The sequence below is a fragment of the Gracilinanus agilis genome, chromosome 3, assembly GCF_016433145.1.
Source record: "Gracilinanus agilis isolate LMUSP501 chromosome 3, AgileGrace, whole genome shotgun sequence".
Classification (NCBI taxonomy): Eukaryota; Metazoa; Chordata; class Mammalia; order Didelphimorphia; family Didelphidae; genus Gracilinanus; species Gracilinanus agilis.
The window spans coordinates 656,025,527-656,053,428 of record NC_058132.1 but is presented as its reverse complement, the minus strand read 5'-3'; the positions used below and the strand labels follow the sequence as shown (position 1 = coordinate 656,053,428).

The following is a 27,902-nucleotide window of genomic DNA, read 5'->3' as shown; positions in this document are numbered from 1 at the left end:
ATGCTGCCAACTGCTACTCTGGTGTCGGCAAAATGTCAACATCTTACAAGCAGCCGAATGAAATTCCAGTCAGTGATGAGCCTTGTTGAATGTATAAAAGGGGCGGCAAAGGCTACTGTTTGGAAACGGGGAGGGGGAGGCATTTCTGGGTCCCCAGGGAGCCCAGTGTGCTGGGTGGAATTCCCAATTTCGTCCTTGCTACTTCTCTGCCTGGGGGCTGCTGAGCTGTAAGATTAAAAATTAATATCCAATCACTCCAAGTATTAGACTTTATAAGATTTATCAATAATCGCTTGAAGTAGAGGAAAGTAATAGCCTGTGTAAAGAGCAGTTTCCCAGACCGTGAAAGCTGGAGACGTGAGAGAGGGAGGACGGGGTTACACAAAACTTTACAAAACTTCATGTACGAAATGTGAGGATGTAAACGTGGGGACAAAAGAGGAATGCTGGGAAATGTAGTTCAAGGGTACAAAAATCTAATTACACAGGACCTTGGCAGAGAGTAGATGCTTAACAAATAAAGGCTCACTCACTGACTGATTGAAGAGTTTAGAGTCCACATTATAAATGAGATTCATTTGAGGGAATTAGTGAAGAAGATGGGAAGAGAAGATGTAGAGAAGACATGGTAGCTGAAGGGTGGTCCTATTCTGGTTGAACTCAGAGGGGAAAACTTGAATCCATGACGGAAATTGCAATGATGAAAATTTAGACTTGATATCATGAAGATTTTCTTAGTGATTACACTGGGCTGGGCTTCCTTGGCAGGTAATGAGTCCTCAGTGATTGGAGGTCTTCAAGACAAGCTGGATCATTCCTTGTCAATTATGTTAAGAGTTAGTTTCCTTTTTAAAGGATGACTTAGACTAGATGACCATTGTGGTCTATTCCAATTCTAAAATTTTACAATTATTTCACTTGGTTTGAACATGGCAAAGTGCTATAAGAAATCTGAGAAGAAGAAATTGTTTTACCTAAAGAGAAGGTTTCTTGGGAAAATGTCTGATCTGGGCCTTAAACAAAAGGAGAGACAAAGGGATAAGGCAAGAGAGGCTATTTCAAGAATTAAGAATGGGGTGAAGAATGGGGCCATAGGAATGGTCAGGGTAGATGAGAGTAGGAAACAGGGCAGGCCAATTTGGCTTGGAACATAGAATACTGTATACAAATGGCAGCAGCTGGAGATGATTCTTTATATGTAGACTGAAGCATTACTGTGGGAAGCCTCGAATGCCAAGATGAGTCATTTAAATGTTATTTGCAAGATAAGAGGAAGACAGTGAGTAGAGGAGTGGCATAATCATGGTGGGACCTAAGGAAGACTTCTTAGGTGGCGGTATGTATGGTCAGTGACTCAGAGAAGGGATAGTCCAGAAGCAGGTAAGACAGTAATGAGACCCTTCAAAAAGTCTATGAGAGAATAAAAGAGAGACTGGATGGCAGTGCTTGAGATAGTAGAAAGGAAGAATCAATATGTCTTGGCAAAGAAACCAAAGGTGAGTTCATGTGGTGGCATCATTAATAGGGATAGAGCAATTATGGTGAAATTGGATGTAGGAAAAGATAATGAGATCAGTGTTATATGTGATGAGGTTAAGGGGCTGGCAGGCCATCTAGACATAATAACACACAGTTATTGAAAAGATAGAGCTTTGGGGAGAAACTGGAATAGAGGAAACAACATAAAGTAAGGAATTTACTCCACAAAGGTGATAAATGAAGTCATAAGAGTTCCTGAGATCGCCAAGGAAGACCAGATAGATCAACAAGAGGGCTTGAAAGACCCCCAGTCTGAAGAGGCTGGTGTAATTATATCCATGAAAAGAGGCTCAGACTGAGGGTTTCTATTACACTCCTCCTCACTCCTTCCCCCCTCAACCCAGTAATCAAATCAATATTGTAATTGTTTCTAGAAAGGGTGCACCAATAGGCTTCCCTCTGGACCAACTCACTATGGATATGATTCTCTAGATCAGTGATTCCCAAAGTGGGTGCCACCGCCCCCTGGTGGGTGCTGCAGCAATCCTGGGGAGAAGTGATGGCCACAGGTGCATTTATCTTTCCTATTAATTGCTATTAAAATTTTTAAAAAATTCTGTGTGACCCTGGGCAAGTCACTTGACCCCCATTGCCTACCCTTACCAATCTTCTGCCTTAGAGCCAATACACAGTATTAACTCCAAGATGGAAGGTAAGGGTTTAAAAAAAAAAAGTTGGTTGTTTTTTTTTTTAATTAATTTCCAGGGGGCTAAGTAATATTTTTTCTGGAAAGGGGGCGGTAGGCCAAAAAAGTTTGGGAACCACCGATCTATATCAAAGCTTCCCTAAATGTGTGATTTGGCCCTAAAGAATATAAGCAAAGGCTTCCCCTTGACGCTTGCATTATAATTGCTTTCTCATTCACTCATTCATTCAAGTTTGATGTCCTGAAACCATCACTTGGATAAATTTAAATGACCAAATACCCAACTTTCCCTTTTGGGTTCATTTCCTGAAGAATATAGATGATAATCTTTCAGAAATGATCAGCTCAAGCACAAGGAAACATTATTTATTCAGAGCAGACACTAATATTTACCTTTGCTCTAATTAGGAAAAATGGCTACACAAATAAATTAATTAATCAGATAAAAGAATAAATTGTCTGCAATCGCCTTCAAAATAGCCTTTGGTAGACAGCTGTTAAGCTCATTACGAATCCTTTGCGACACGGGACGCTTTGGGAAGTTACTACAGACATCCAGTATATTGAAAAGAGGGAAAACTACATTTTGGTAATAACATTTTCTAATTTGACTTTCCCAGAGTGAGGCTTCGCCTCCTACCCAGTTAAGCCCAGTCTGAAGGGAATTTCAGTGTAAACTCTTCAGAGCAGGCAATGGAATTTCAAGTAGATAAGGAGCTCAGTGATCTGTGGAAAGTCTCTAAGATGCTTTCAGAGAGTATACTGAAAAGCTCTGCATTTATTAAGATTTCTTGGAAACAAAAATCAGCAGATTAAGTTAACAAAATTTTTGACCTCTGCTGATATGTGACTACGTGGAAACCCATCAAGTTGACCCAAAAATGGGATGCCGGGACACCAAGTCCCAGTGAGCCATTTAACGGCATCATGTATCATCAGCTCAGAGCTAGAAGTGATCTTTGTGGCCATCGAGTTCAACCCTCTGTTTTTACAAATGAGGAAACTGATTCACAGAGCAGGTTAAGTGACTTTTCCAGGGTCAAAATTCTCCAAAGTATCTGGGGCAGTATTTGAATCCAGGGCTTTCTGACTCCAAACCACTCTACAGTATAGCCTCTTCACCTGTCATTGGCTACCAGTCTACCTTGCTTTTCTCCCTCAAGATTCCTGTCTCCTTCACATTTAGCTATTCATATAGAAGAGGGAATAAAGGCTGAATTGGTGATTTCATCATCATAGGGAGCTCCCCAGGTGAGGAACCAACATCTAGAAATGAGAGTCAGTGTCTTTTCTGCAGCAATCTTAGCCTAGAGAAGTTAGGTGACCTACCTAGAGTCACACAGTCACTAAGAGTAGAGAAGTGACCAGGATCTTCTGGCCTCCAACTCTGAGACCATGGAGAGGTGCAAAAGACTATGTCCCTCGCCCCCCTCAAAGAAAGAGTAGAAGAAAAGGCTAAACGTCTTCTAAAATGTGAAGAGCCCGTGGCCTTCTATCTTCCAGCTTCCCAAAGTCCAATAGTCCAGTGAAGATTTCAGATTTCCCCAAAGGAATAAAACCCAAAAAATGAAAAAGCTCACCACTGAGAGGCGCTGAATTTCAGAGGGAAAGCCAGTGAGAGGAAGGAAGCCTGTCATCGGGGTGCTCTGGACTGGGAAAGGGCAGAGAAATCAGGCAGAAAAAGTCCCTAAATGGGGCACGCCGCCATTTTTCAGAGGATCAGCTCAAGGGCTTCCAAGGCTGAGCCTGCAGGACCCAAAGAACTGGCCCGGAAGGGAAGGGCATTACTCAGTCTGGGATCACCAGGCCAGACCAAAGGCCTTGGACACATAGAGCTCTCCCATTTTTAGTAACTTGCTCCCTGCCGGCATTTGAAAAACCGGCCAGCCAGAATGGGCAAGCGGGGAGCTAATCCGTCCACAGCTGAGTGGTTTCCCGTTACTATGGGATCCATTCTGTATCAATACAGTTCATATGTCCATGTATGTTAAGAGACATGATTTTGCCGAAAATAATCTAGCTCTACTTAGATATTTCTAGAGTTTGCCTTGACTCATTGGGTCGTTTATTAGATGGAGTCTTCTTTTAGGTAACAATCTTACTTTCTCTACCAAAACAAATGTTTTGTTGCTAAGCATTCTAAATATTTGTAATTTGTTATGATCGTTCTCTCTGAATACAGGAACTGAAAATTGCAGCCACCAAACCATACCATAAAGTAAGCCTTGTTTCTTGTCAAAGACTCCTTGGAAATCCTTGTTTAGTAACAGAAAATTATTCAGATGCTGAGGGCCGATTGAAAACTAATTAACGTTGCCAAAAGAAGTCTATGGTTCAGAATGATTTGTTGGAGGGTTGGGCAATGGTAGAGGGTTTTTCTTGTTTTTGTTGTTTTTTCACCCTACCCTTATGGTTTGGTTTTAGAAGATCTGAAGTGAACTTCCAAGGTAGAGCACAAGACCTGGAGTCAAGAAGAGCCGAGCTTGAATTCTGACTCAAAGAGCCCTCTAGCTGTGTGGCCTGAGACAACCCCTTAACTCCTCTGTGCCCCAATTTTCTCATCTATAAAATGGGAAGAATAATGGCACCTGCCTTCCAGGGCTGTTGGGAGGATCAAATGAATTAACATGGATAGCTTTTTGCAAACTTTAAAGTTTGTGTAAATGCTAGCTATTCTTTATTATTATTATTAAGACTCTTGGCATGGGAAGTAATTTTAAGAAATGATTTATGAAGGGGAAAGTAAGAGGATGAATTATGTAACCATGTTAACTTTTCAAAAAAATAAATATTAATAAACATTTAAAAAAAGAAAGAAATTATTTAACCGTGTGATTTCCAAGGATGGACCAAAGACTGGGGCTGGCTAGGCACCCTGGGATATTGAATATACCTCATTAATGAATTTTCTTTGAGCTATTGATTCAATATGTAAGTGGGGAGAAAAAAACTTCTGGAACTAGGAGACCTGGATTCATGTGCTGTGTCTGACTGTGTGACCCTAGACAAGTCACTTCCCTTCCCACTGCTGCCCTGCAGAAGCAGAGGAGGTCTCTTCCCCATGAGTTTCCTCCCCTCCACATGGACACCCCATCTCCCACGTTTACAAGAGGTTCTGTCAAGGCTAATTTAGATGGGAAAGCTGCCCGTCCTCCCCTCTCTGGCCCAAATGTCCAACTTCCCCTGCCAGGGAGCCCCCCGGGGCCGGGCCGGCGTGGTCCTCCCGACCAGCCAGCCTCTGGTGACCCATTCTTGTACAGCCCGTGCTAGAGAAGCGGCTCATTTAGAAAACGGGAAAGTACTTGCATGAGCATCTCTTTGTACCGTTCAGCTTCATCTTTTGCTTTCTGAAACTTCAATCCAAGGGCCTCTATTTGGTTTTGTAATTCTGAAATGACAAAATACATCCATGGGACTCCCAGAGTTCCCCGTTTTCAGACAGATACCTGCATTCCTGTGGCTTGATTCAGATCGATCAGTTCTAGCTAAAGAATCTTTTTTTTGGTCGGGGCCTCCTCGCCTCCGGCAGGGACCGTGGCTCTGGCCTCCCCGGCTCCCGTTTCTCCCATCTTCTGGACGACTGTCAAAGTGCGACTCCTGTGGCCAAGGCCTGAGCCGGCTCTAGGCGCTCCTGGTGCTCCCGGGGTAAACTAGAAAGGCCTCAGAGTCAGCGTAATGGACGCCAGCCTCCGGCTCTCCCCCCTCCACGTTCCGGCCAGGCTGGCCTACTTACTGCTCCTCACGTAGGACGACGCTCTGTTGGCCCCTTCCAAGGCTGCCCCCAAGCCTGGAAGGCAAAAGCTCACCTATTCCACTTGGAACCTCAGGTTTGTCTCAAGCTCACCCCCAGGTGAGGTCTCTGGGGATCTCCGCTGGTGCTAGCACCCTCCCTAACCCCCCAGAAACCGGGGTGACGGAGAGGCAAAAAAAGCACTTCACAAAGATAATCTCACTGGATTCTGGCAACAACTCTGGGTGGTTGGTGCTGTTTTATCCCCACTTGACAGTTAAAGAAACTGAGGCAATCGGCGTTAAATGTCTCGCTCAGAGAGTCAGCCTGTAAGCGTCTGAAGCCGCCCCTGAACTCCAGTCATCTTGACTCCGTGCCAGGGCTCTATCCACTGGGCCTCCCAGCTGCCTCCCAGGACTTTGTCTGGGTGTTGGCCACCCCCCGCTCTTTGGGCAGGGACTGCTCTGCTCTGGCACGGCACCTGGCACAGAGAAGATGTTTAATAGACACATACTTGTCGAATTAATGAGAGCCGACAGTTGTTTGCCCCCTTTTGTCCTCCATCCCCAGGCACCAATGTTCTCGAGGACGGCGGGCCTCCTGGCAGACAGGCAGTCAATAAATTCATTTAACAAATATTTAGGAGCTCTGCTATGGCACCAGGCACCCTCTCTTGGCACCACACGGCTCCCGGGAAGGCATCCTTTCATCCCCCTCAGTTTCTCACAGAACAGCAAGGTCCTGTGCAGAATAGACCTTGTTTGCACCCCGCTCACATTGCACCGGCTTCCATGTCCCATGAAAGGTGGTGGCCGTCACCGAGCGGCAGCATCGCCTTATTCCTTCCAAAATCCCTCCCCAGGCCTGCGGCACTGCCTTGTATGCCACAAGAACTCGGTAAATAGCCTCTGAACGGACAAAGATCGGGATCTGCCTCCCAGTGTAGCTGGGGTTCCTCTAGGCTCGCTGCTGAGAGGTACGCCAGCCGTCACTCACAAGGCTGCCCGTGTACAGAATTCCACGCGAGATGACCAGCGACGATGAGGGAAGTCGATGCAGGGTGCCCGCCGGACGGCGGTCGTGGGCGACGGAACGTGCTCACGCCAAGCAACAGAGTAACTAACAAGAGACACAAAAGCAACGTCTCGCCACGGGCCACTTAGGAGGACATCCACCGGCCAGGCTCGGACCCTTCTGAGGTAGAGCAACAATACTCGGGAGGAAGAGCCGGAGAAACGGCTCACCAGCCCCGGCACCAAATTACGAGGGACCCCGGGCGTAACAGGAGAGCCTCTCTGTCCCACTCTGAGCATCAGCGCCTCGGAACACTCCCTCCTAAGGCTTCTTTTTCCTTTCAGTCCCAGGAGAACACGCAAGGAAGAGCTCGGAGGATCCTGGCCCATTTTCTGCTCAGCCCAGAACGTTTCATGGAACCAGACGGAGCCAATGGGACACACGGACGCCTGGCATTTCCCGCGTTGTCTCTGTCGAGCAGGACACCCATTCTCGGTGACAGGTATACCGAGATAGAACAAGGAATAGGCTGTGCCTTCAAGAATCTTGTGTCCACTGAGGGGTTGGGGGGGACAACTGTACCCAAATAAAGACAAATTATGTTCATTTTTTCCATCTTCTGTACATTGCAAACTCTTGGAAAATTGCCTGTAGGGCACAGAGAGGTTCCGTTATTTCCCCAAGGACACACAGGTTGTATGTGTCAAGGACAAGATTTGAAAACAGATCCTCACTCTGAGGCTCCCATATGGGAGATCCAGAGTAAACACAAATGGAGAATTCTGAGGCCGGGTGCCATTGGTGAACACCATTAATGCCAGTGGGAAGAGTTAGGGTTGGAGATAGCACACAGTGGTTAAAAGGTCATTGGGTTCTTGAGCAGCAAATACAGAATTTAAAGACTATGAAGGACAGACTAGTCCTGGGAAGAAGACAGTGATGAAGGGGATACAGTAGGCTGGATCTAAGGAGATGAAGGGCAGGTAGGTGATGCAAAGGATAAATGCTGGGTCTGCAGCCAGAAAGACCAGAGTTCAAATCAAGCTTGAGACACTGGAGTGACCTAGATGTGTGACCCTGGACAAGTCACTCAATCCTGCCGGCCTCAGTTTCCTCATCTGTGAAATGTGCTGGAGAAGGAAAGGGTAAATCGCTTCAATATCTCTCACAAGAAAACTTCAAATGGGGTCGTGAAGAGTCAGACAACTGAAACGACTCAGCAAAAGAACATGAAGGCCAAGGATGGAGCTACCTGTGCGCATCAGTCCACAAGCACTTAGTCCCATTATGAACCGGGTCTATGCAAGGCACTGAGGATACAAGAACAAAAATGAATCTGTCCCTGCTCTCAAGGAGCTTGCATTCTAGTGGGCGTATCATGCCATGTATCAGTAGAGAAACCATTCGGACAAGAGAAATACATGGAAGTCTGGGAAGAAGGAGGGATGAGGAAAGGTTTCATGGAATATGTGGTGCCTGAGCTAAGTTTAAAAGAAAAGAAGGGATTCCAAGAGACCGAGAGAGCATGGCCAGAACATGGGCCAAGATGCAAGAGGAAAATTGGACAGAGCTCAGGCCAGTTTGCATGCAGCATCAAGAGTGGCAAAGGAGACATGTCTGCTAAGATGGGAAAAGCAGGCAGGGGCCAGCAGGAAGAGGGCTCCAGGGGCCACAAAAGGGATTTCATGTTGGCTCCCAGAAGCCAATAATTGGAGAGTTTATCGAGTGAGGACGATGTGGTAAGATCAGAGATTTAGGAAAATCGCATTGGAAGCTGTGTGGTGGATGGATTGGAGAGGTGGGAGATGAGACAGAAAGAAAAAGAGACTTTCTGCAGTCTAGAGACAGGAGGTGAGGACCTAAATGAGGGTGGTGACCATGTGGAGAAAGAAGAGAGAAGTAGGAGGGATTCTGAGGAAAAAGAAAATTTAACAACTGATTGGCCTTGTGGAGAGAGGGAGACGGGGAATTGAAGATGCTAACATAGGGTTTGTGAACCCAGGTAACTGGAAGGCTGGTGGTACCTTTGACAGAAATAAATCCCCCTGGAAGGGGTGTGGGAAGAGAGTAAGCTCTGTTTTGGACAGGTCAGGCTTGAGATGTCAGTGGGACATCCAGCCTGATATCCAGCATGAACTCGTACAAGCACAACCAGAGCTCAAGAAAGAGGCAGGGGGTAGATATAGAAACCTGATAGTCTTCTGCAGAGGTGATAATTAAGTCACAGGGGCTAATGAGGTAACTAATTGGAAGTTATAGGAGGAGAAAAGAAGGATGCCCAAGAGAGGATCTGGGGTATCCCCCCAGTCAGAAGACATGATATAAATGATGAACTGGCAAAGGAGATCAAGAAAGAGTTATCAGAGACAAAGGAGAGAAAAGAGAGCCATTTCACTACAAAACTGAGGGAAGAAAAAGCAGAGGACATGTAAGAGAAAAGGTGGTCATCAGTGTCAGATATGATAGAAAGATCAAGAAGGAAGAAGTATGAGAAAAGACCATCAGATCTGACCATCTAAAGTCCTAGCTAGGAACCAGGAGAACATTATACACAGAGGCTGATACACTGTGGTACAATCAAACATAATGGACTTCTCTACTAGCAGCAATACAAGAATCCAGAGCAAGGCTGAGGGACTTATAAGAAAACTAGCCACACTCCGAGGAAGAACTGTGGGAGGAGAAACAAAGAAGAAAAACAACTGCTGGAACACATGGGCTGATGGGGATATTATTGGGGATGAAGACACTAAACGATAACTCTAGTCCAACTATCACTAATATGGAATTAGGTCTTGATCAATGATACTTGTAAAACCCAGCAGAATTGTGTGTCAGCTGGGTTAGGGAGGCTGGGGGAGAGGGAAAGAACATGAAATATGTAAATATGGGAAAATATTCAAAATAAAAATAAAAATGAAAAGAAAAATAAAGTCCTTGCTAGCTTTGTCCTAGATAATGTCTGGGGTCTTTTCCAGCTCTAAATACTAGAATGCCAGGTTGGAGATTCAAGTTGTGATCATTTAGATTTTTAAATGGTTGCAGTATTTGGTGATCTTGGAATTAACATTATTTCAAACAAAATAATAAAAACGAATCTGTTCTGTGTGACCCTGGGCAAGTCACTTGACCCCCATTGCCCACCCTTACCGATCTTCCATCTATAAGACAATACACCGAAGTACAAGGGTTTAAAAAAAACAAAAAACAAAAAAACGAATCTGTTCCGAAGCCTTGGCTTAAGAGGATCAGGAAATAGTCTGTCCTTCCCTTCATCCTACTCAGTTTCTCCAGGCTCTCCAAGTCACAACAGATATGGATCCCACCACTGAAGCTTGTGGGCTCTCTGGATTACCCCTGCTCCGGGCCTTGATGGGGAAGGGGAGATGATGAGAGGGCAGAGGTAGTTAAGGTTTTAGTTTAAAAGGAAGGAAGGGATGCTGAAAGATGAGATCTGGAGCAAGAGGCACATGGAACCAATGTAAGGAAGAGAAGAGCTGACGCAAGGACTCTGAAATATTGCCATAGTTGAATCCTAATGGGGAGATGGTGCCAGCCGAGAGAGGGTCGTATTCTTTCATGGTGTTGATTGTTGGGTTCCATTTTCCCATCATGACGGTAATGATGCAGTTATCAAAATCAGGTGATGTTGCCTCTTCCAAACAGGTACATATTAGCAGTTATTGTGTGTTCTGATAATAAAGCAACGAGCTCCCCTGGTTCAGTCCCTTCTCTTAATCAATAAAAGCACGTGTTCCAGGCTGCGCATAAAAGATTAAACCACCTGCACCAGACAACTCCTTCAGTTTTGCTGTTAGGAATCCTTAAACAAGTGTATTGTTCTAGGGTGTCCTTCTCCAAAGCTAAACAAATTCAACTTTAATTTCCCATCATTCAGCATGACATTGGATTATGAGGCAAATGGCCCTGAATGCCTACAGAAAGAAAGGAAAGCGTTGGCTTTAAACGCCAAGCAGATGCAAGGCGGAACACATGGAAACAATCCAAAACTTACAACAGCAAATTCTACCACACTGTGACTGCTTTCTTTGCAGATATTAAATAAGAAGCAAATGATTTAAAATGAAAAAGACAAATACGAGCTCTTAGCCTCTCTTCACACGCAAACAGCTGCGAGCTGGAGAGCATTTCATAGTCATCTGATTTTTGGTAATTAGTCATTTAAAAGAATCCTGTGATTCTGAACAGTTTCTCAAAACTACAAATACAAAAGGTAGTCATCTGGGGAATTATTTTGTAGACAAATATAAAACTTCACTTTCATTTTTGGGGAGGATACGCTTGAGGAAATGGAAGATAAAACTTTTAAGGTGAGAGGGAAATTTAAACCGATAACTTCCTGGGTAAAGAAAAACAAAAAAAAAAGGAAAATCTCTAATATATAGAAGAGAATCATTCCAGATTCGGTAAGTGTCATTGAGGGTTTGGAGGAAATATTAAAAAAATAGTGGAAGCAACTGGAGAGAAGAAAAGGAAAGTGTAAAGCTTGTAAAATCTACAAGAAATACAGGAATAGAGAGAGCAAAACACAAAACAAAACCCTAGAAAAAACTGTCGTGATGGGACTAAGTGTGGATGTGTTTTGATATTTATCTTGTTTCTACATGATTTAATGAAATGGTATGTGGAAAGTGCTTTGCAAACCTTAAAGTGATAGATAGATGTTGGTGACGGCAATGGTGAAAGCGACTGCTTCTTACAGTATTCTTCTATTCCATCTGACTTTAGAGCACATTTTGAGTTTATTAAATACATTAATAATTTAAATTATGTAATTTCAAAAAAGTCCATTTGCTTAATTTGATTTAATTTAATTCAATTCACCTTATTAAGCACTAATTATATGCCTGCATTGGGCTAAGCATTGAGGAGATACAAAGAGAAAAATGAAAGCAATCCTTGTCCTCAGAGAACTTACATTTTTTTGGAAGGTGGGAGAAGGGAATGGGTGACACGCATATGATAAGCTATATGAAAATATGAGTAGGAGGGAGAACAGCCTCCAGGGACCATACCAGAGAGTGACTACCCAGTGTTGCCAAGTTCCTGGAAGTCCAGCAACATGGTAAGAGTGCTTGAACCTGTTGGGGAGGATTAGCATTTGGTGCTCTTTGGTGGCTTCACCTTAAAAGGACTTGTGGTTTTGGGAGAACACAGAAAATATTGGGGGGGGGGTCTCCTGATGTTTCCTAGACTGTGACAACAGGAGCCTGGGGGCTATGTCAGAGTAAGAGAAGGCTTTCCTGCTCTGGTTCTGACCATCATAGTAGCCTCATAAAACTCCCAGACTAAACTTCTGGTCAGGAAGATATTAATTCCAGAAGACTCTTGTGCTAGCTCTAGTTGTGGGATGGGGCACCATTTGAAAAGCTTCTTTGAAAGCCCATTACCAGTACTGGGCACCAGTTCTAGGGCTGAAAGAACCAGTTTTTATCATCTGTGACAACAAGGGAGCAAAAATCCTCCATGAATAAGGACCAGAGAGCAGAACAGGAGGATAGTCACCAAAGCTCTCCCTGGGTCATACCATCTTGGAAGCACCAAAAACCACTATAGCCATAGAAGCTCAGGCTTCCTCTTATCCCTTCCTAGAGGTGAGTAGAGCCAACTCTAATTAAAGTTAAAGTCAAGAAATAAGTGGAAAGAACAAGCAAAAGCAAAAGCAAAAAACAACAACAACAACAACAACAACAACAAGAAATTAACCATATATAGCTTCTATGGAAAGAGGAAAGCTGAAGATAAAAATTTCAAAGATAATGACTTCAAAACATCTACAAGCAATGTTTCAGAGAAAAATGCAGTTTGGGCAAAGCCCAACAAGAATTCCTAGAGACAAAAGAAAAATATTTTCTTTTAAAAGAGCAAAAATTATTTTTAAAATCGAAGAAGAGAGATTGAGGAAAAATTGGAGGGAAAATGAGAGCAATGCAAGAAATAATAGCAAGATATCCAGGTGGCACAGTGGATTGAGAGCCAGGCCTAGAGACAGGAGGTTCTGGACTCAAATGTAGCTTCTGATATTTTATAGCTGTGAGAACCTGGGGAAATCACTTAAGCCCTATTGCCTAGTTCTTACTCTTCTCCCTTGGAATCAATAATGCATAGGTGAATTAGAAGATGGAAGGTAAGGATTTTAAAAGAGAGAGAATTAATAGCTTGGTAAAAGCAATTTTAAAAGCTCATTGAAGAAAACAACTTCTTAAAAATTAGAATTGGTCAAATGGAAGTGCCTGACTCTGTGAGACATTAAGAAGCAATTCAAAGAAGTCAAAAGACTGAAAATATAGTTTTGTAATCTCACATCAGAAAAACAACTGACTTGGAAAATAGGTCAAGGAGAAACAATTTAATAATTATGTAAGTACTGAGAAGCTATTATAAAAAAAAAACAAACAAATTTTTTTAAAAACTTAACATCATGTTACAAGAGATTCCAAGGAAGACTGTCCAGGTACCATAGAACCAAAGGTCAAAACAGAAATTAAAAGATTTCATCAATAATTTCCTGAAAGTGATCCCCAAATGAAAACTCCTAGGAATATTACTGTGAAATTCCAGAGCTCTTAGGTAGAGAAAATGCTTGCAAGCAGTCAGAAAGGAATAATTCAAATATCATGAAGCCATCATCTGACCAAGAACAAGGAACCTAACCTAACCATTAGAGGCCAGACTGCCCTTGGATGTGCCTCAGTCTAGATCAGTGATTCCCAAAGTGGGCGCCACCACCCCCCAGTGGGTGCTGCAGCAATCCAGAGGGGTGGTGATGGCCACACTTTTTTTGTATTGCATTCTATTCTGAGTTCAATAAGTAGTTTCATAATTTCCAGGGGGTGCTAAGTAATATTTTTTTCTGGAAAGGGGGCGGGAGGCCAAAAAAATTTGGGAAGCACTGCTCTAGATCCTACAGGTTTCATACAGAGAGAGAATGATGGAAATCCTCATCCCTTCCCACTAAAAGTTCATTACTGTTACTTATACAAAGGGAAGGCGTTGACAACTAGGGGAAAAGGCTTAATGAGAATCATTGAAATTCAGGGAAGAGGAGGATCTTGGCTTATGGTCCTAGATGGGATAGTCCAAGTGACCCAGCTATCTCTGATAGTATTGTTAGACCTTCTAGGACTCACTCCTTGGAACTCTGCTTTGTAATTGTATGTAATGAATTCTCTGCTTGCTATAAAAGGATAGCTTGCCTAAAATACAAAAATGAACATTCAAAGAGGAAACCTTTTCAGTTGTAATAAAAGGCTTATAAGGAAAGGGAGTACTTTGATGAGTATTCAACAATCACAGATTAAGGCACTTTTACAATCTTTTTTTTTTTTTAACAAAGCTCTGATGCTAATACAGACATTCATAATTCTTTTCATATTAGGGATCCATCATGAAGGTCTGATTTGCATCTATGCTGAAACAAGTATTCTTGGAGATTCACTTAATACTTTCTGCATAATGTCAAGGGAGATTGAAAAAAATTAAGAATTTCTTAAAAATGTGCTACTTTGGCAAGTGTGGATACGCAACTGAGAATCTGTCTTCTGGTTCAAATATAGGCATACCAACACCAGAAAGTTATGGGGGAGATTGTAAAGTTCAGTTGTGGAAAGGAGATGTCTGGGAAAAATCTGCACATTTATCAAAAGAGGGACAGTCTATGTGATCTTATGATTGTGGTGATCAAACTTTTAATTCAGAGTCTTTTGTCATCAAGTACAAACTTTTTGCATTATAAGACTGTCAACATAACCTGAAGTAATAATGTAATCACAGAAAATACAAAGTAGATGGCATGATCTAACACATTATGAATAAGAAAGGGGTCAGAAGTGCTGAATTTTATTTTTAGACTTGCCACTGATTTCCTGTGACCCCGGGAAAACCATTTTAACCACTTTTTGTCCCGTTTTCTCCGTGAGTAAAATGATGATAATTTTTTAGAATTGTTCATCTCATAGGAATGATAAATCCTGGCTGATTCTGGTACTACTTGCTCTGAGTTCTTCAGACTAGTATTTTAATCAGTGAAGGAAAGATATTTTTCTTCTTTAAGATATATTGAGGGACAGCTAGGCAGCTCAGTAGATAGAGCCAGGCCTGGAGATGGGAGGTCTTGGGTTCAGATCTGGTCTCAGACACTTCATAGATATGGGACTCTTGGCAAATCAATGAACCCCCATTGCCTTGCCCTTAACCATTCTTCTGCCTTAGAACCAATAGATAGCATTATTTCTAAGACAGAAGATAAGGGTTGTTGTTATTGGGTTTTTTTTTTAACTTTTAAAATTTTATTTATTATTTTATTTGTTTGTTTGTTTATTATTTTATTTTATTTTATTTTTTAAACTCTTAACTTCTGTGTATTGGCTCATAAATGGAAGAGTGGTAAGGGTAGGCAATGGGAGTCAAGTGACTTGCCCAGGGTCACACAGCTGGGAAGTGTCTGAGGCTGGACTTGAACCTAGGACCTCCCGTCTCTAGGCCTGACTCTCAATCCACTACCCAGCTGCCCCCTGTTTTTTTTTTTTTTATTTTAAAGAGGTATTGACAGTTTTCAGGATAAAAAGATAGTAACAATGGGGTAGGATGGAGTGGATAGAAAGGAGCAGAGAGAAAGTTGGCAGTTTTTTACAGCAAGTGGAGAGAGTCCTTATCTGTAGACAGAGAAAGTCTTGCCTACAGGCAACATCCCACTAGCTCGTCACTGCTACTCAGAGCTAAAACAGACTTGGGAGGGCCCCCAGGATTTGGTTCTCTCCCCAGTTCAGCTGGTCTAGTCACAGAGTTAACCAAATATTAGGGTGCTAACTGGGTGTCAAGACCCAGAGCAACGAGAGATCGGCCTCTGCTCTCTTGAGCAATCCAGCCGCTCCGTGGAGTTTTCATCCTGTAGTACATCCCAGAGATCTCAGACTCCCCAAGCCCCCAGCAGAATGCGTTACGCGTCTCCCCACACCGACTCCTCCTGCAAACGCCCCCTTTCCTCTCCAGGGCGCCGCCATGCTTCCGGGCACCCAGGTGGGCACGCTGGCACTGTGCCCGGCTCTTCATCTTCCTTACCCTTCACATTGAAGCAGCTGCCAAATTTTGCTATTTCTTCTGCCATAACATGGCTCTCAGGAACCCATTTTCTCTCCTCAGCGCTTCCCTACTGAGGCAGGCTTCGAACGGCGCTCCTGCCTCACCTTTCTGCCTGCCCGTTTCATTAGAGCACAGATTGTGACGGGCTCCTTCCCTGTTCAATGAACTCCCTCCGAGGTCAGATGGAAACAGCTCTGATTCCTGAAGCCCTTCACAAGCGACGGTCCTACACTGGGAGACTTGTTGTTCGTTGCCCGCCTTCCCGGGCTCTGTGGGCCTGCCAGACTGGCCTCTCTGTCCAACGTCCAGGACCATCTTCCAAGCCAAGAACATCCTCCCTCCCTCTTTCCCTCGGCCTCAGAGAGTCCTTTCCTTCCATTGAGACGCAGCCCAAGACACCCCACCATGACTACCTTATATTCTGTTACGTTTTATTTATTTGTATTTCTTCTCTTTACATTTCTTCTGTATATACGTATACATGTACATTAAGGACAAATTGTTTCTTTTTGTGGGTGTTTGTATGCCCAGAACCACAGGCAGGGGTTGGCATATGTCGGTGCCCCATAATTGATTGAAATGTCAGTGGGGGTTGGGGCAGCTGGGTAGCTCAGTGGATAGAGAGCCAGGCCTAGAGACGGGAGGTCCTGGGTTCAAATCTGGCCTCACACACTTCCCAGCTGGGTGACCCTGGGCAAGTCACTTGACCCCCATTGCCTACCCTGACCACTCTTCCGCCTAGGAGCCAATACATAGAAGTTAAGGGTTAAAAAAAAAGAAAAAAAGAAATATTTGTTGAAATGAATTAGGTTAATAAAACTACTATATTCATACTCCTTTTAGGACCCTAAATTACTAAGAATGTATACAAGAACAACTAGGTAGCTCGGTGGATGGAGAGTCAGGCCTAGAGACTGGAGGTCCTGGGTTCAAATCTGGCCTCAGACACTTCCCAGCTGGGTGACCCTGGGCAAGTCACTTGACCCCCATGGCCCACCCTTACCACTCTTCCACCTAGGAGCCAATGCACAGAAGTTAAGGGTTTAAAAAACAAACAAACAAGAAATGTCAGTGTGGGTATGGAATATGGACCGGTTGAGGCTGGGGGATCAGGGCAAGGCAGAGAGGGGTTGGGGGCAGCACGGATTGGCACTGGCTTTGGAGAAGGGGCTGACGATGAGGAAGGGGCTGTCTGGCGAGGACGGGGCCCCTGAGGAGGACCAGCTCTTTCTGGCCCACTCCAGGTTTCCATAAAAATGGCTCTGTTTGTTCCTATGATCCCTTTTTGCCTGTTATTTTTTTTAAACAGGTATCCTTCCCTCTCTTGCCCCTCTCCAGGGAGAGGCCAGCCTAGCCTTGGAAAAGCACCATTTACAAAACATGTCGAAGCACGAGGCGGAGCACGCGTTGACATGGTTGCGATCGTAGCCGGACCCGAAATCGTTTTTAGCCAAGTAGGCGTCCTCCCAGTCGTGTATTTTGTGTCCAACACGGGCATGCCCACACGGAGCCGGCCCCGTGCCCTGAATTCGAAGGTCATCCATAAATGCCATGAGAGGAATGGAAGAGGAATAGACAAAAGAAAACGTGCGTGAGAGAAGCGGAAGGAAGAGCCCAGCCTTTGTGTGAAGCGAGGGAAGCCAACCCTCCCAGCCAAGGGCTCTGCGGGCTCCGCACAAATGCCAGGTGATGAAAATGGAGGGCACGAGAGAGCAGCGAGCAGCGGGAGGGCCAGGCTGGGGGCCACCCACAGAAAGAGCTTCATTCAAAATTCTGCTCAATCGGTTTCTATCTGATACAGGTCAGTTGAGATCCACAATGGCTGTTTGGCTCCCAACCCGACATTCCCCGGGGGAGAACCAGGCCTGGGTGTTGGGCTCGATTATCACATTGCTCCGATTATTTTCTCCTCCAGCAACCAGGCTGTGGGGAGCCCCGGAACGAGTCCGGATTCTAGCACCCTATTTTAAGAGCAGATAGACCGCCGTGCCTACTAGCGGCTTTTTCTAACCAAAGATAAGAAGAGGAGCCTGAAAGGGAGAGAAAATAACAGAGGAGAATAATTATAGGGGGAGGCCCACGGAGGGAGAGAGGGAGAGGCCGGAGGTCTTCCACGGCCTCCCTTCCGAGCCGAAGGAATGATTGATCGTTGAAATCCCAGTTTGTTTCTTTCGAAGGGTAATCGTGTGCTTTGGAGATGGTCTCCCCAGGAAACGCATGATAAAATGTCCTAGAACACTGCCTTACATTCATGCAGCACGTTAGCATGTTCTGAAAGCGCCAGGGCTGAAGGGAGGGAGGGGAAACGACTATTTCTATTTTTAAGTTGAGGAAACGGGCAAAGACAAAACGTGAAGTGCCTTCTCCAAGGTCACTGGGGCGAGGGAGAAGCCGAGCTGGGACCCGGGCCATCCAAACCCTATTCTTTCCCCATCCCATGCTGCCCACTGGGACCCGGCCACTAAGCACAGTGGGCGAGAAATGGAAAATTATCTCATGAAAAACATTCTCCTTTTCCTATCTGCGCCACCGAAAAGTTTCCCTGCAAGACAAAATACCAAAAGGTCTTCTGTGCAGACCCAGGTTTAAAAGGAAAGTTTGAAAGTTGGCCAAGTAAATTTCAAGGAATGATTTTAATACTGCAGTGATTTATCTGAACTCTGCCTCTTGTGATTTGTGACTGCTGACAAAAAGAAAGTAAAGGGCACTTTATCCTACCAGGTGGAAGGGAAAGAAGTTAAGCTGACTGATTTGCTGGTCACACTGACCTCTGAGAAGAGCATTGCCAATTGGGAAAAATTATGCATTTGGGGGCACTTATTTTGGAAGTTATATCAGCGTGAACCAAACATAAAATTATATAACCATCTGTAACTAAATCTAGACATGCAAACCAAAGGCTTCATTCACTGGAAAATGTCTTTCTCTATTCACTCTTTTCTCCATGAATTAAGATTTAATTATAGAAATAAAAGAAAAGCTCCCATTTCTAGCATTTGAATCCTTAAACGTGGGATTTAAAAAATGTATGTTGGAATTTGGAAACACCTATATTCTAAATACCAAAAAAAAAAATGGAAAACATTCATCAGAAAAGAAAAAGAAGAGGTCCCTTCATTGAAGAAGAGGAAGAGGAAGAGGAGGAGGAGGAGGAGGAGGAGGAGGAAGAAGATGGTGATTCTCCAGAGAGCATGGTGTTGTGTTCAAAGCACTGGGTTGGGTATTAAAAAACTTGGATTTTGCTGCTGCTCTTCTATCATGTGGAAATAGGACTGTGGCAAATGACAATTTCTCAAGGACTCATTACAAAATGAGGGTTTGAGTTCAAACTTCTAATTAGGCCCAGTAGCTTGTTCTTTTTGAGGAAAAGCTTTTAGATCTGGCCAACAGTTACTTGAAGGATGGAACAATTAACTAAATTTATGTAGGGCTGAAAATTTAACTATGAAGTCAAGAAAACATCCATCTGGGATGAGGGTGGGGAATAACCCTAGATGAGAAGTAATGTCAATAAAAACAGACTTCTTTGTAGAATCATTAATAATAAATGTGATTAGGTTTACAAAGTACTTGACATACCAAGACATCGCACAAGGTCTTTTTCCTCTTCCCAAATGTTTGGTATATTTTCTGAAAAAGTGTTTGCGGATTAGAATTGTGGAGCTAGAAAAGACTTTGGAGAATCCCTTGGACCACATGGCGATCAAGTCAGTCAATACTTGCAGAAATTAATTCAGAGTATTCACTGAAAGGTCAAATACTGAAGCTGAAGCTTAAGTACTCTGGCCACATAGTGATAAGACAGGACTCACTGGAAGACAGTGACGTTGGGAAAGATTGAAGGCAAAAGGAGAAGGGAAGAAGCAGAAGAAGAGATGGAGAGATGGTGTCAGAGAAGCAATAAACAGGAGCTTGGACAAGTTTCTGGTGATAGTGGAAGACAGAAGGACTTGGGGTGTTATGCTCCATGGGGTCGTGAAGAGTCAGACATGATTGAACAACCACCACTTTAAAGTCGAGACTGCTCTCCCCAAGGACCACGTATAGAGGAGAGAATGTACCTCCTAGTTTGGAATGGATGTTGTTGCACTTTGATCCTTGTCATACTTTCCTGGTAAATGTTCCTTTGTAAGAGCTAATAGATATTAATTGGTCAATTAATATTGGGGTTATGTTAGCTGGATAAAGGACATTGGGAAACACACTGCTGGGGGCTCACTCATGAGACTTAAATCCTCAGGGTAACTCCCATAATCCTGAATGGAACAGTAGTCAGTCACGCTCTGGGAACCTAATCTGCTACTGCTTTTGAGAGTTGAGAGCCCAGAAACAAAATAAAAATAATTCAACTGACCTCATAATTGGTACTAAAAGGGTCTACTTTTGTTTTATTTTGTTTTTAAACCACAGAAGACAAAAACTATGTGGAAAGGACAGCTAAAGACAAGAAGACCCGCCCCCATGATGGTCACAAGGAATGGATTTGTGAGACCTAAACAAAATAAAGATCTTCAGAATTATCACAAAGAGTACCTTGGACGAAAGAAGAAGATTCCAATTATTGTATGGCTGACAAAGAAATGCATGCTCGGGACTGAGAAGGTTCTCATTTCCCTTGGCTTGCACTGTAAGACAAAATGGCAATAAGTATTGGTCTTCAATCCCCCTGATATACTCTAACATTCTGCTATGTGGTGGAAATATGATGACAATAGACCCTTATTTCACAGATGTGTCCCTGGAGAAATCACCCGGGGGATTCATTTTTTCTAAAGGAAACTCTCCTTTCTGTTTTCTTTTATGGGCTTTTTTGTTACTCTCCTTCAATTGTTCCCCAACATTTTATAACTCTTTTTTAACTCTCTCAGTCCCCAGCAGCTCCAAATGCTGTCTTGTTTTTCTTCTTTTTAAAACCTAAGGTGTCTTCTGTCTAGCATTCTATCTCTCTTTGTTTTTCTCTGTCTCCTTTATTGAGTTTTCCATTAAAAACAAACAGAAGACGTAAACAAACAAAAAAATTTTAATCAAATAACAAATTTGCATTAAGCATCTATTATGTTCCAGTCCTTGAACTAGTGCAGGGATCAGCAACGTACGGCTCTCGAGCCATGTCTGGCTCTTTTGAAGGCCAGATATGGCTCTTTCTGCAGGAGCCATAAAGTCAATCGCGGCACAGTAACTAACAGTTTACGCATGGCATCATGCATCACGTGATACGTCATGTGATCCTTTCCGTACCACGACTCTCTTCTAAGCTAGAAGGCTCCCTCATTGATATCCTGGTCTTTAGTTGGCCTTGGCAGGGGTGCTGCGTGTTCCTCCTTCTGCCCTCCTTTTACTCTTTCCCCAGCTGTTACTGACCTCTTGGGCTTCTGTATTGCGATGGATCACTTTGGTCTACATTCTCTCCCCCTCTGCCTCTGATTTACATGGCTTTATCTCAGGGCATTCATGGGGTCTGCACTCCCTATTTGTGGGGTTGTTATTGTTTTTAACTTTTCTACCTGCTCGTAAAGGGAAACTAGAGTCAGATTACATCTTTACATAGGCTTCATTAGGGAGAAGCATTTCTCCCCAGTAGTTGTTTCATTGGATACAGAATGATGGAGGAGGCAGCACTGATAAACACCTGTACCAGGAAATGTGTGTCATGTGTCCTGGCCAGTTTTCCATGAAAAGGTACCCTCCTCCCCCACTACGTACTAATGCCTGCACACAAGGCATGTTATTTTCTGTAATCTCCTGATCTCCTACTTAATGTATGTGGCCAAATGGCTTAACCAGCAGGCCGGCAGCTTTTTCTTCTCCTGTTGCCTGACTTGAGAGAGGGAGTGGAAAAAGTATTCTTCCCTGAATTTTTCTCTCTTTATTTCAGCAATTTTCTTAGTGTAAAGGAGTTTTATATGTATGTGTGCAGTTATATCAGTACTATAGTGCCCCATTAAGTCTTGTTTTTTGATTAATAATCAAAATAGTTTTGATTAATAAATCAGCAAAACCATGCAGCACCAGAAGTCACGTTAATGTACTTTATTCATCATTGGTTAGCACATAATAACGTTATTAAAAATAGTTCAGAGACTTATTGTACTTTAAAAGTGTTGTTCTTGCATAAAATGCACATATTTACTTGTATTCAGTGTTAAACATATTGTACGACTCTCACGAAATTACATTTTAAAAAATGTGGCATTTATGGCTCTCACGGCCAAAAAGGTTGCCAACCCCTGAGCTAGAGGCTGGGGATAAGAATATGATTAATGTATCTGTGGCTACTTTCCTGGAGCTTAAACAATAGTTAAGCAAAGCCAACAAGCAAACATCCAAAGAAATCAACTAAAGTGAGAAGTGAAATCAAGCAAAGGGCACCCCCACCTTTTTGGAAGTGAGAAGCCAACAGCATCCTGGATCAGTCCTGAGTAATAACTGTGTCATCATCCCAGGTGGAAGGGCTAAAAAATGAGGATCAGAGCAAACAAGGAAAATCTAGGAGGGAAGGATGCTGATACTATTCCTGATGGGAAATAAGGGCTGCTGCCAGAGCCAGGAGAACAGTCAGGGGCCATGGAATACAGAGAAATGAGGAGGCAATGAGTCAAAGGGGAAGGAATATAATGAGGAGTCACTGAATGGATATTGATGAATTGCCTTTATAAGACAGAAATTGTGTCTATTGGAGCAGCCGGATGGCTCAGTGGATTCAGAGCCAGGCCTAGAGAGAGGAGGTCCTGGGTTCAAATCTGGCCTCAGACACTTCCTAGCTGTGTGACCCTGGGCAAGTCACTTAACCCCCATTGCCTAGCCCTGTAACAAATAAAATTAATATAAAAGGATATATATAAAAGATATTAGGGTTTAAAAAAAAAAAAAGAAATTGTGTCCATTGTCAGGCCAAGAGATACAAGATCCCCCTGACATCAAGATCCTCAATTATAGGCAATTCCTCTCTCAAACCACAAGTTTCTTAAATTTGTTTTTCCCTTTAGAGCAGAAGGGCCAACACCATGAATCTGGAGACAGGAAAAGGTGACATGTCCAAGGGAGAAGGGAAGTGGTTCATTGGCTGCAGCCAGGAGTAGGGCTCGCTTAGGTTGGGAAGGCCCTGGGGAGTGATCTCCCAGGAGTGGGTCAGCAGCAATAAGAGGGACAGAGAGAATTAATGAGAAGACAGAGTGAGAGGGCCAGGCCCTAGCCATGCTGGATTACTCAGTGCAAGATCTTGGTCTCATTTCTAAAACAGAGAATGATATCACAGGATCAATCATTCATTTAGAGCTAGAAAAGCCCTAGGAAGTGAGATCATCCACTGACCTCATTTTCTAGATGAAGCAAGTGAGGCACCAGAAGAGGGGGACCTGCCTGATGTCTTCACACAGATGGTCTTTCATTTTCAAAAAGGCTCTACGGCATCACTGACTCACACATAAATTGGATTTAAGCGAGGCCAAGTTGCACACAAAGCTGTGGGCCTCACAGTACTCCCAGAACTCTCCAGGTCCAGCAGCAAGACAAAGGTCGGGACAACTGGTGATGGCCTGGGGTGCAGTGGATGGTCTTGGCATCTTCAATGCCTGAGCAAGCTCTAAGCCCTTCACGATGCTCATTCCCTCTCGCTGCCTTAGTGGCCATTGGAACAAATTCTCATCCTCCATTCTCTCGGGGGAAGAGTTTTCACAGGAGCCTGGGGTAGATGGGATTGAGGCATTGCCCCTTGGTGAAGCCTGTGCCCAGGTAGCCTGACAGGATGTGGCCTCGGGGTTTGCCACCTCTTTAGAGCCCCAGGCAGGAGCTTCACACAGATGGGCAGCAGCAGACCCAGGAGTCGAGCCAGCGTTCAGTGCCCCCAATCCAGCCTCTTTCCAAGCATCTTCAGGGACACCAGACCTTCCCCCCCACTTCACTATGGTGGGACCCCAGCCCAGAATGGAGGCAGGACCAGGGCGTGGCCAGCTGGTTCCTCCAGGAGCAGCGAGACAGATGCTGGGGAGATGGTCTTGATTCTGTCCACCATTTTGTGACAGATTGTCTTGAATGTTCTGATAATTCCTGTATTGAGATGCTGATAGAAAAAAAATCTACCACAAGCTACAAAGAAGCATTCTCCCCCGTATTTCACGAGCAGGTACCCCGCTGTCGGGTGTTCTTGTGAGTCAGAGGCAGGTCTGGGGGTCCATCGCCCCCCATCTCTCCGAGGACTCCTCACTGTCCTTATCAGGCGTCCCCACAGAGAGCGCCACAGTAGACGTGCTGGGAAATGGTTTCTTGCAGTTATCCCAGATGGTGGGTCACCCAAAGAGAGGATTCATTCAACGCCGTGAGCCAGGATCTGCGGATGGCACCCAAGCATGGCACGCGGCTCTGCTGGGGCTCGGGCTCCCGCCGTGCTCGGGACTAGAAGGTGAAGCCTGGCCTGGGATTTAGGCCCGGGAGCTCGTGAGAGCAGCCTTGTTTGGGGCTTCATGAGGAGCCTGTGCGAGCCAAGGAAGGGATGTTTATTTTAGCTGACAGAGTCAGAAGAACGTGGGAGAAGGGAGCCAGAGAGCCGTCCAAATATGGCCAACGGGCACGCAGACACTTTACGCTCGCTTTCTCGTTCGAGCCTCGCAGCCCCTGGGGAGGGAGGGACTCCAGGCATCACTGTCTCCATTTCCCAGGCGGGACCCCGAGGCTCTGGAGCTGGAAGGACCCATGCCTCCCTCCCCAGCAAAGGAAATGCAAGGGAGAAGACCCCATTCATTGGGCCACACGGCTTCTACCGGAACAGAGTAGCCTCCGGATGAAGGAAACAAATGCACTTCAGTGAAATAGTCTGTTGTAGGAAATTCTGACTCTTGAACCCCATTTCGGGGATGATCTGCTTCCATTTTTGTTTATCAGAATGACTGCAGTCCTCCCCAGACCAGCCTCTCCTAAGCTGTGGAAAGGCTGGTTGTCCTCCCTGACATCGGCCTGAAGAGGTGAGGCCTCTCCTCCCCGGCCGCCTTGTATGCCTCATGGAGTCATTAGTCCACTTTAGACCAGACCTTCGGAAGCAGTTGTGACTGGGGCCATCCCTTGGAAAAACAAGTTCCATAAATTGACTTTCCCAGCTTCCTCTTGTCTGTACTAAGTGGATGTCTCTGAAGCTGAGTGTGCGCCCTTAGCTAGCTTTAACATGGCAGCCGCCTCTGGAAAGGCTCCAGAAAACTGTGAACAGAGATTGGCCTCATCCCTTAGGAGAGACTGGAAGAAAGCCTTCATCAGATCCAGGTCCACTAGAACCTCCTGCAGGTTCCCTCCTTCCAGCATCCTCTTGGCAGGATGGTCTCAGTCAGTGTTTTGCTTCCTGCTGATCTGGTGATCTGCCCTCCCTTCTAAAGGCTCAAAAGCTTTTTGGTTTCTGAAACCCGTTACCTTAAAAAATTTAGATGGGAGCAACTCCATGGATTGGGAGCCAGGCCTAGAGATGGGAGGTCCTGGGTTCAAATCTGACCTCAGACACTTCCCAGCTGTGTGACCCTGGGCAAGTCACTTAACCCCTATCTCTTAGCCCTGACCACTCTTCTGCCTTAGAACCAATACACAGTATTAATTCTAAGACAGAAGGTGAGGGTTTGGGGAAAAAAAAAATTTAGACAACTTCCTGCTTCTAATCTTTTGCCACCTTGGATGCAGTTTGTCCAGGCTCAGAGACCTGAAATCCCTTACGGTAACTGGCTTGCTTCATCTCAGTGCTGTATCTAGATTAGGTTTCAATTTAATTCTCCTTTAATGGATGTCATTCCTATATCCGTACCATAGATCCTTGCAGGAGCTCCGAGAAGCTAAGGAACATGATTCCCTTCAGTCATATGGGATGTAGAGAAGTCAGGATCTGAATTGTCCTGACACCAAAGCCAGCCCTGTTTCTTCTACTCCTCTTGTTTTTCTGTCTCTGTGTTCCTCCTGTGTCTGCCTGTCTGTCTCTATCTATCTCTCTGATTGTCTCTGTGTTCCTCCTGTGTCTGTCTGTCTGTCTCTGTCTTTCTATCTCGCTGTCTGACTGTCTGTCTCTGTGTTCCTCCTGTGTCTGCCTGTCTGTCTCTATCTATCTCTCTGATTGTCTCTATCTCTGTGTTCTTCCTGTGTCTGTCTGTCTCTCTCTCTATCTCTCTGTCTGACTGCCTCTGTTTCTGTCTCTCTCAGAGTAGAGGAAAGACAGCAGCTCTTGGTGTCACGCTAAAGGGAGATGGAATAGAATAAAGAATCCATGGAGATGAACCATCCCAAAGGACACCTGCACATTGACCAAAGCTCAGACACTAAGTATGAAGCAGGACTAATTGCCTAAAATTTGCCGTCTGACCCCAGCGATATGGGGATTAGCTTCAGCTGGTCGGTCACCCACACGGGCCTCTGGCAGCCCTGCTTGCTGGTCAGTTGGGGTGGTGTCAGGCGTGGAAATGCTGACTCTCACATAGGGCTGTGTTCTCTTGTTTTGTTTTGTTTTTTAAAAAAAAAATTTTTTTTAATTACCTTCCGTCTTGGAGTCAATACTATATATTGGTTCCAAGGCAAAAGAGCAGTAAGGGCTAGGCAATGGAGGTTAAGTGACTTGCCCAGGGTCACACAGCTGGGAAGTGTCTGAGGCCAGACTTGAACCCAGGACCTCCCATCTCTAGGCCTGACTCTCAATCCACTGAGCTCCCCAGCTGCCCCCCGTTCTCTTGTTTTACGTACTGTGCTGTCATGCTGGTCATCTGTGGCTACGGCAGTAAAAGGACAACCCCTGCCCCAGCAACTTCATAAAATCCCAGGACAGTCAGAGCTCTGTGACAAGCCTTTATTCACTCTTTTCCAAATGCGACCCCAGTTTGTGTTTGTTTAGATCAGGGGTTCCCAAACTATTTTGGCCTCCCGCCCCCTTTCCAGAAAAAATATGACTTAGCCCCCTGGAAATTAATTTTTTTTAAATTTTAATAGCAATGAATAGGAAAGACAAATGCCCCTGCGGCCATCACCGCCCCCCTGGATCCCTGCAGCACCCACCAGGGGGCGGTGGCGCCCACTTTGGGATTCACTGCTTTAGACAAACGGGCAGACCAGGTTCCCATGAAGGTCACCACAAGCTGGAGGCTCTTTTCAGACGGTGACAATCCTTGCTATGGAACGGCCCAGACTTTAGAACTTTTAGCGACCGATTTCTGGTGAAGGTGAGTCGGGTTCGATTTCCACCCAGCAATGCAGCGACATTAAAGGTCGATGGGGGGGGGGGGGGGGAGAGGGGGGGAGTTATTCTAAGGACTCCTTTCAGACAGAAGTGGCAAAAGGCGAATGGAAGGGCAGGAAAAGGAAAAAGAGAGACACCAAAGGGCCGTGTTTCCTTCGCCCAAGTACTCAGATATAGACGTGGGGAAGAGTCTCCTCCATCCAGAAGCTATTTTTACAGAGCCGGAGGGACTTGGCGATGGCTCCTCTTGAGGCGCTGAGGAGGTGATGCAAAAATAGAGCTCCGACATTTCTCTTGAAGGCTGTTCTTTGGAGACGAATATCGTCCTACGTGCGACTTGCTGCCTGCCTCCGAGACGTGTTGGGGGGCCGCCCCCATCCGGGGCTGGTTTTCAGGGATCGGGGCGACCCCAAGGAAATGTCCGGGTCTCCAGACCGCTTGCGCCTCCCGGTGGGTTTTCATACATCACAGGAACGAAACTAGTATTTACTTGAAAACAGCCGCCGCCGACGCTTAAACAGACCTGAGGTTTCACGCTCGACGGCCAAGCTGGGGCCCATCTCGAGTCTTTGGACCCCGAGTCCAGAGCGCCGCCGGGCCGAGGAGCGAGAGGGGGAATGAAGCTCACGGCACTCATTGCACAAGTTTTCCACAAAAGCCGGTCGGACGAGGCTTTCTTTTTA

The 27,902-nt window shown here is 44.9% G+C and overlaps 1 protein-coding gene across 1 annotated transcript in view; it reads right to left on the bottom strand.

Annotated features, from left to right (window-relative positions):
• LEKR1 (leucine, glutamate and lysine rich 1) overlaps positions 1-27,902 on the bottom strand; it is a 159,921-nt gene that overhangs the window by 37,527 nt on the left and 94,492 nt on the right. Inside the window, exon 5 of the mRNA XM_044669532.1 lies at positions 5,492-5,573. Within this exon, the coding sequence (XP_044525467.1) occupies positions 5,492-5,573 (82 nt within the window). The remainder of the gene's footprint in view (positions 1-5,491; positions 5,574-27,902) is intronic.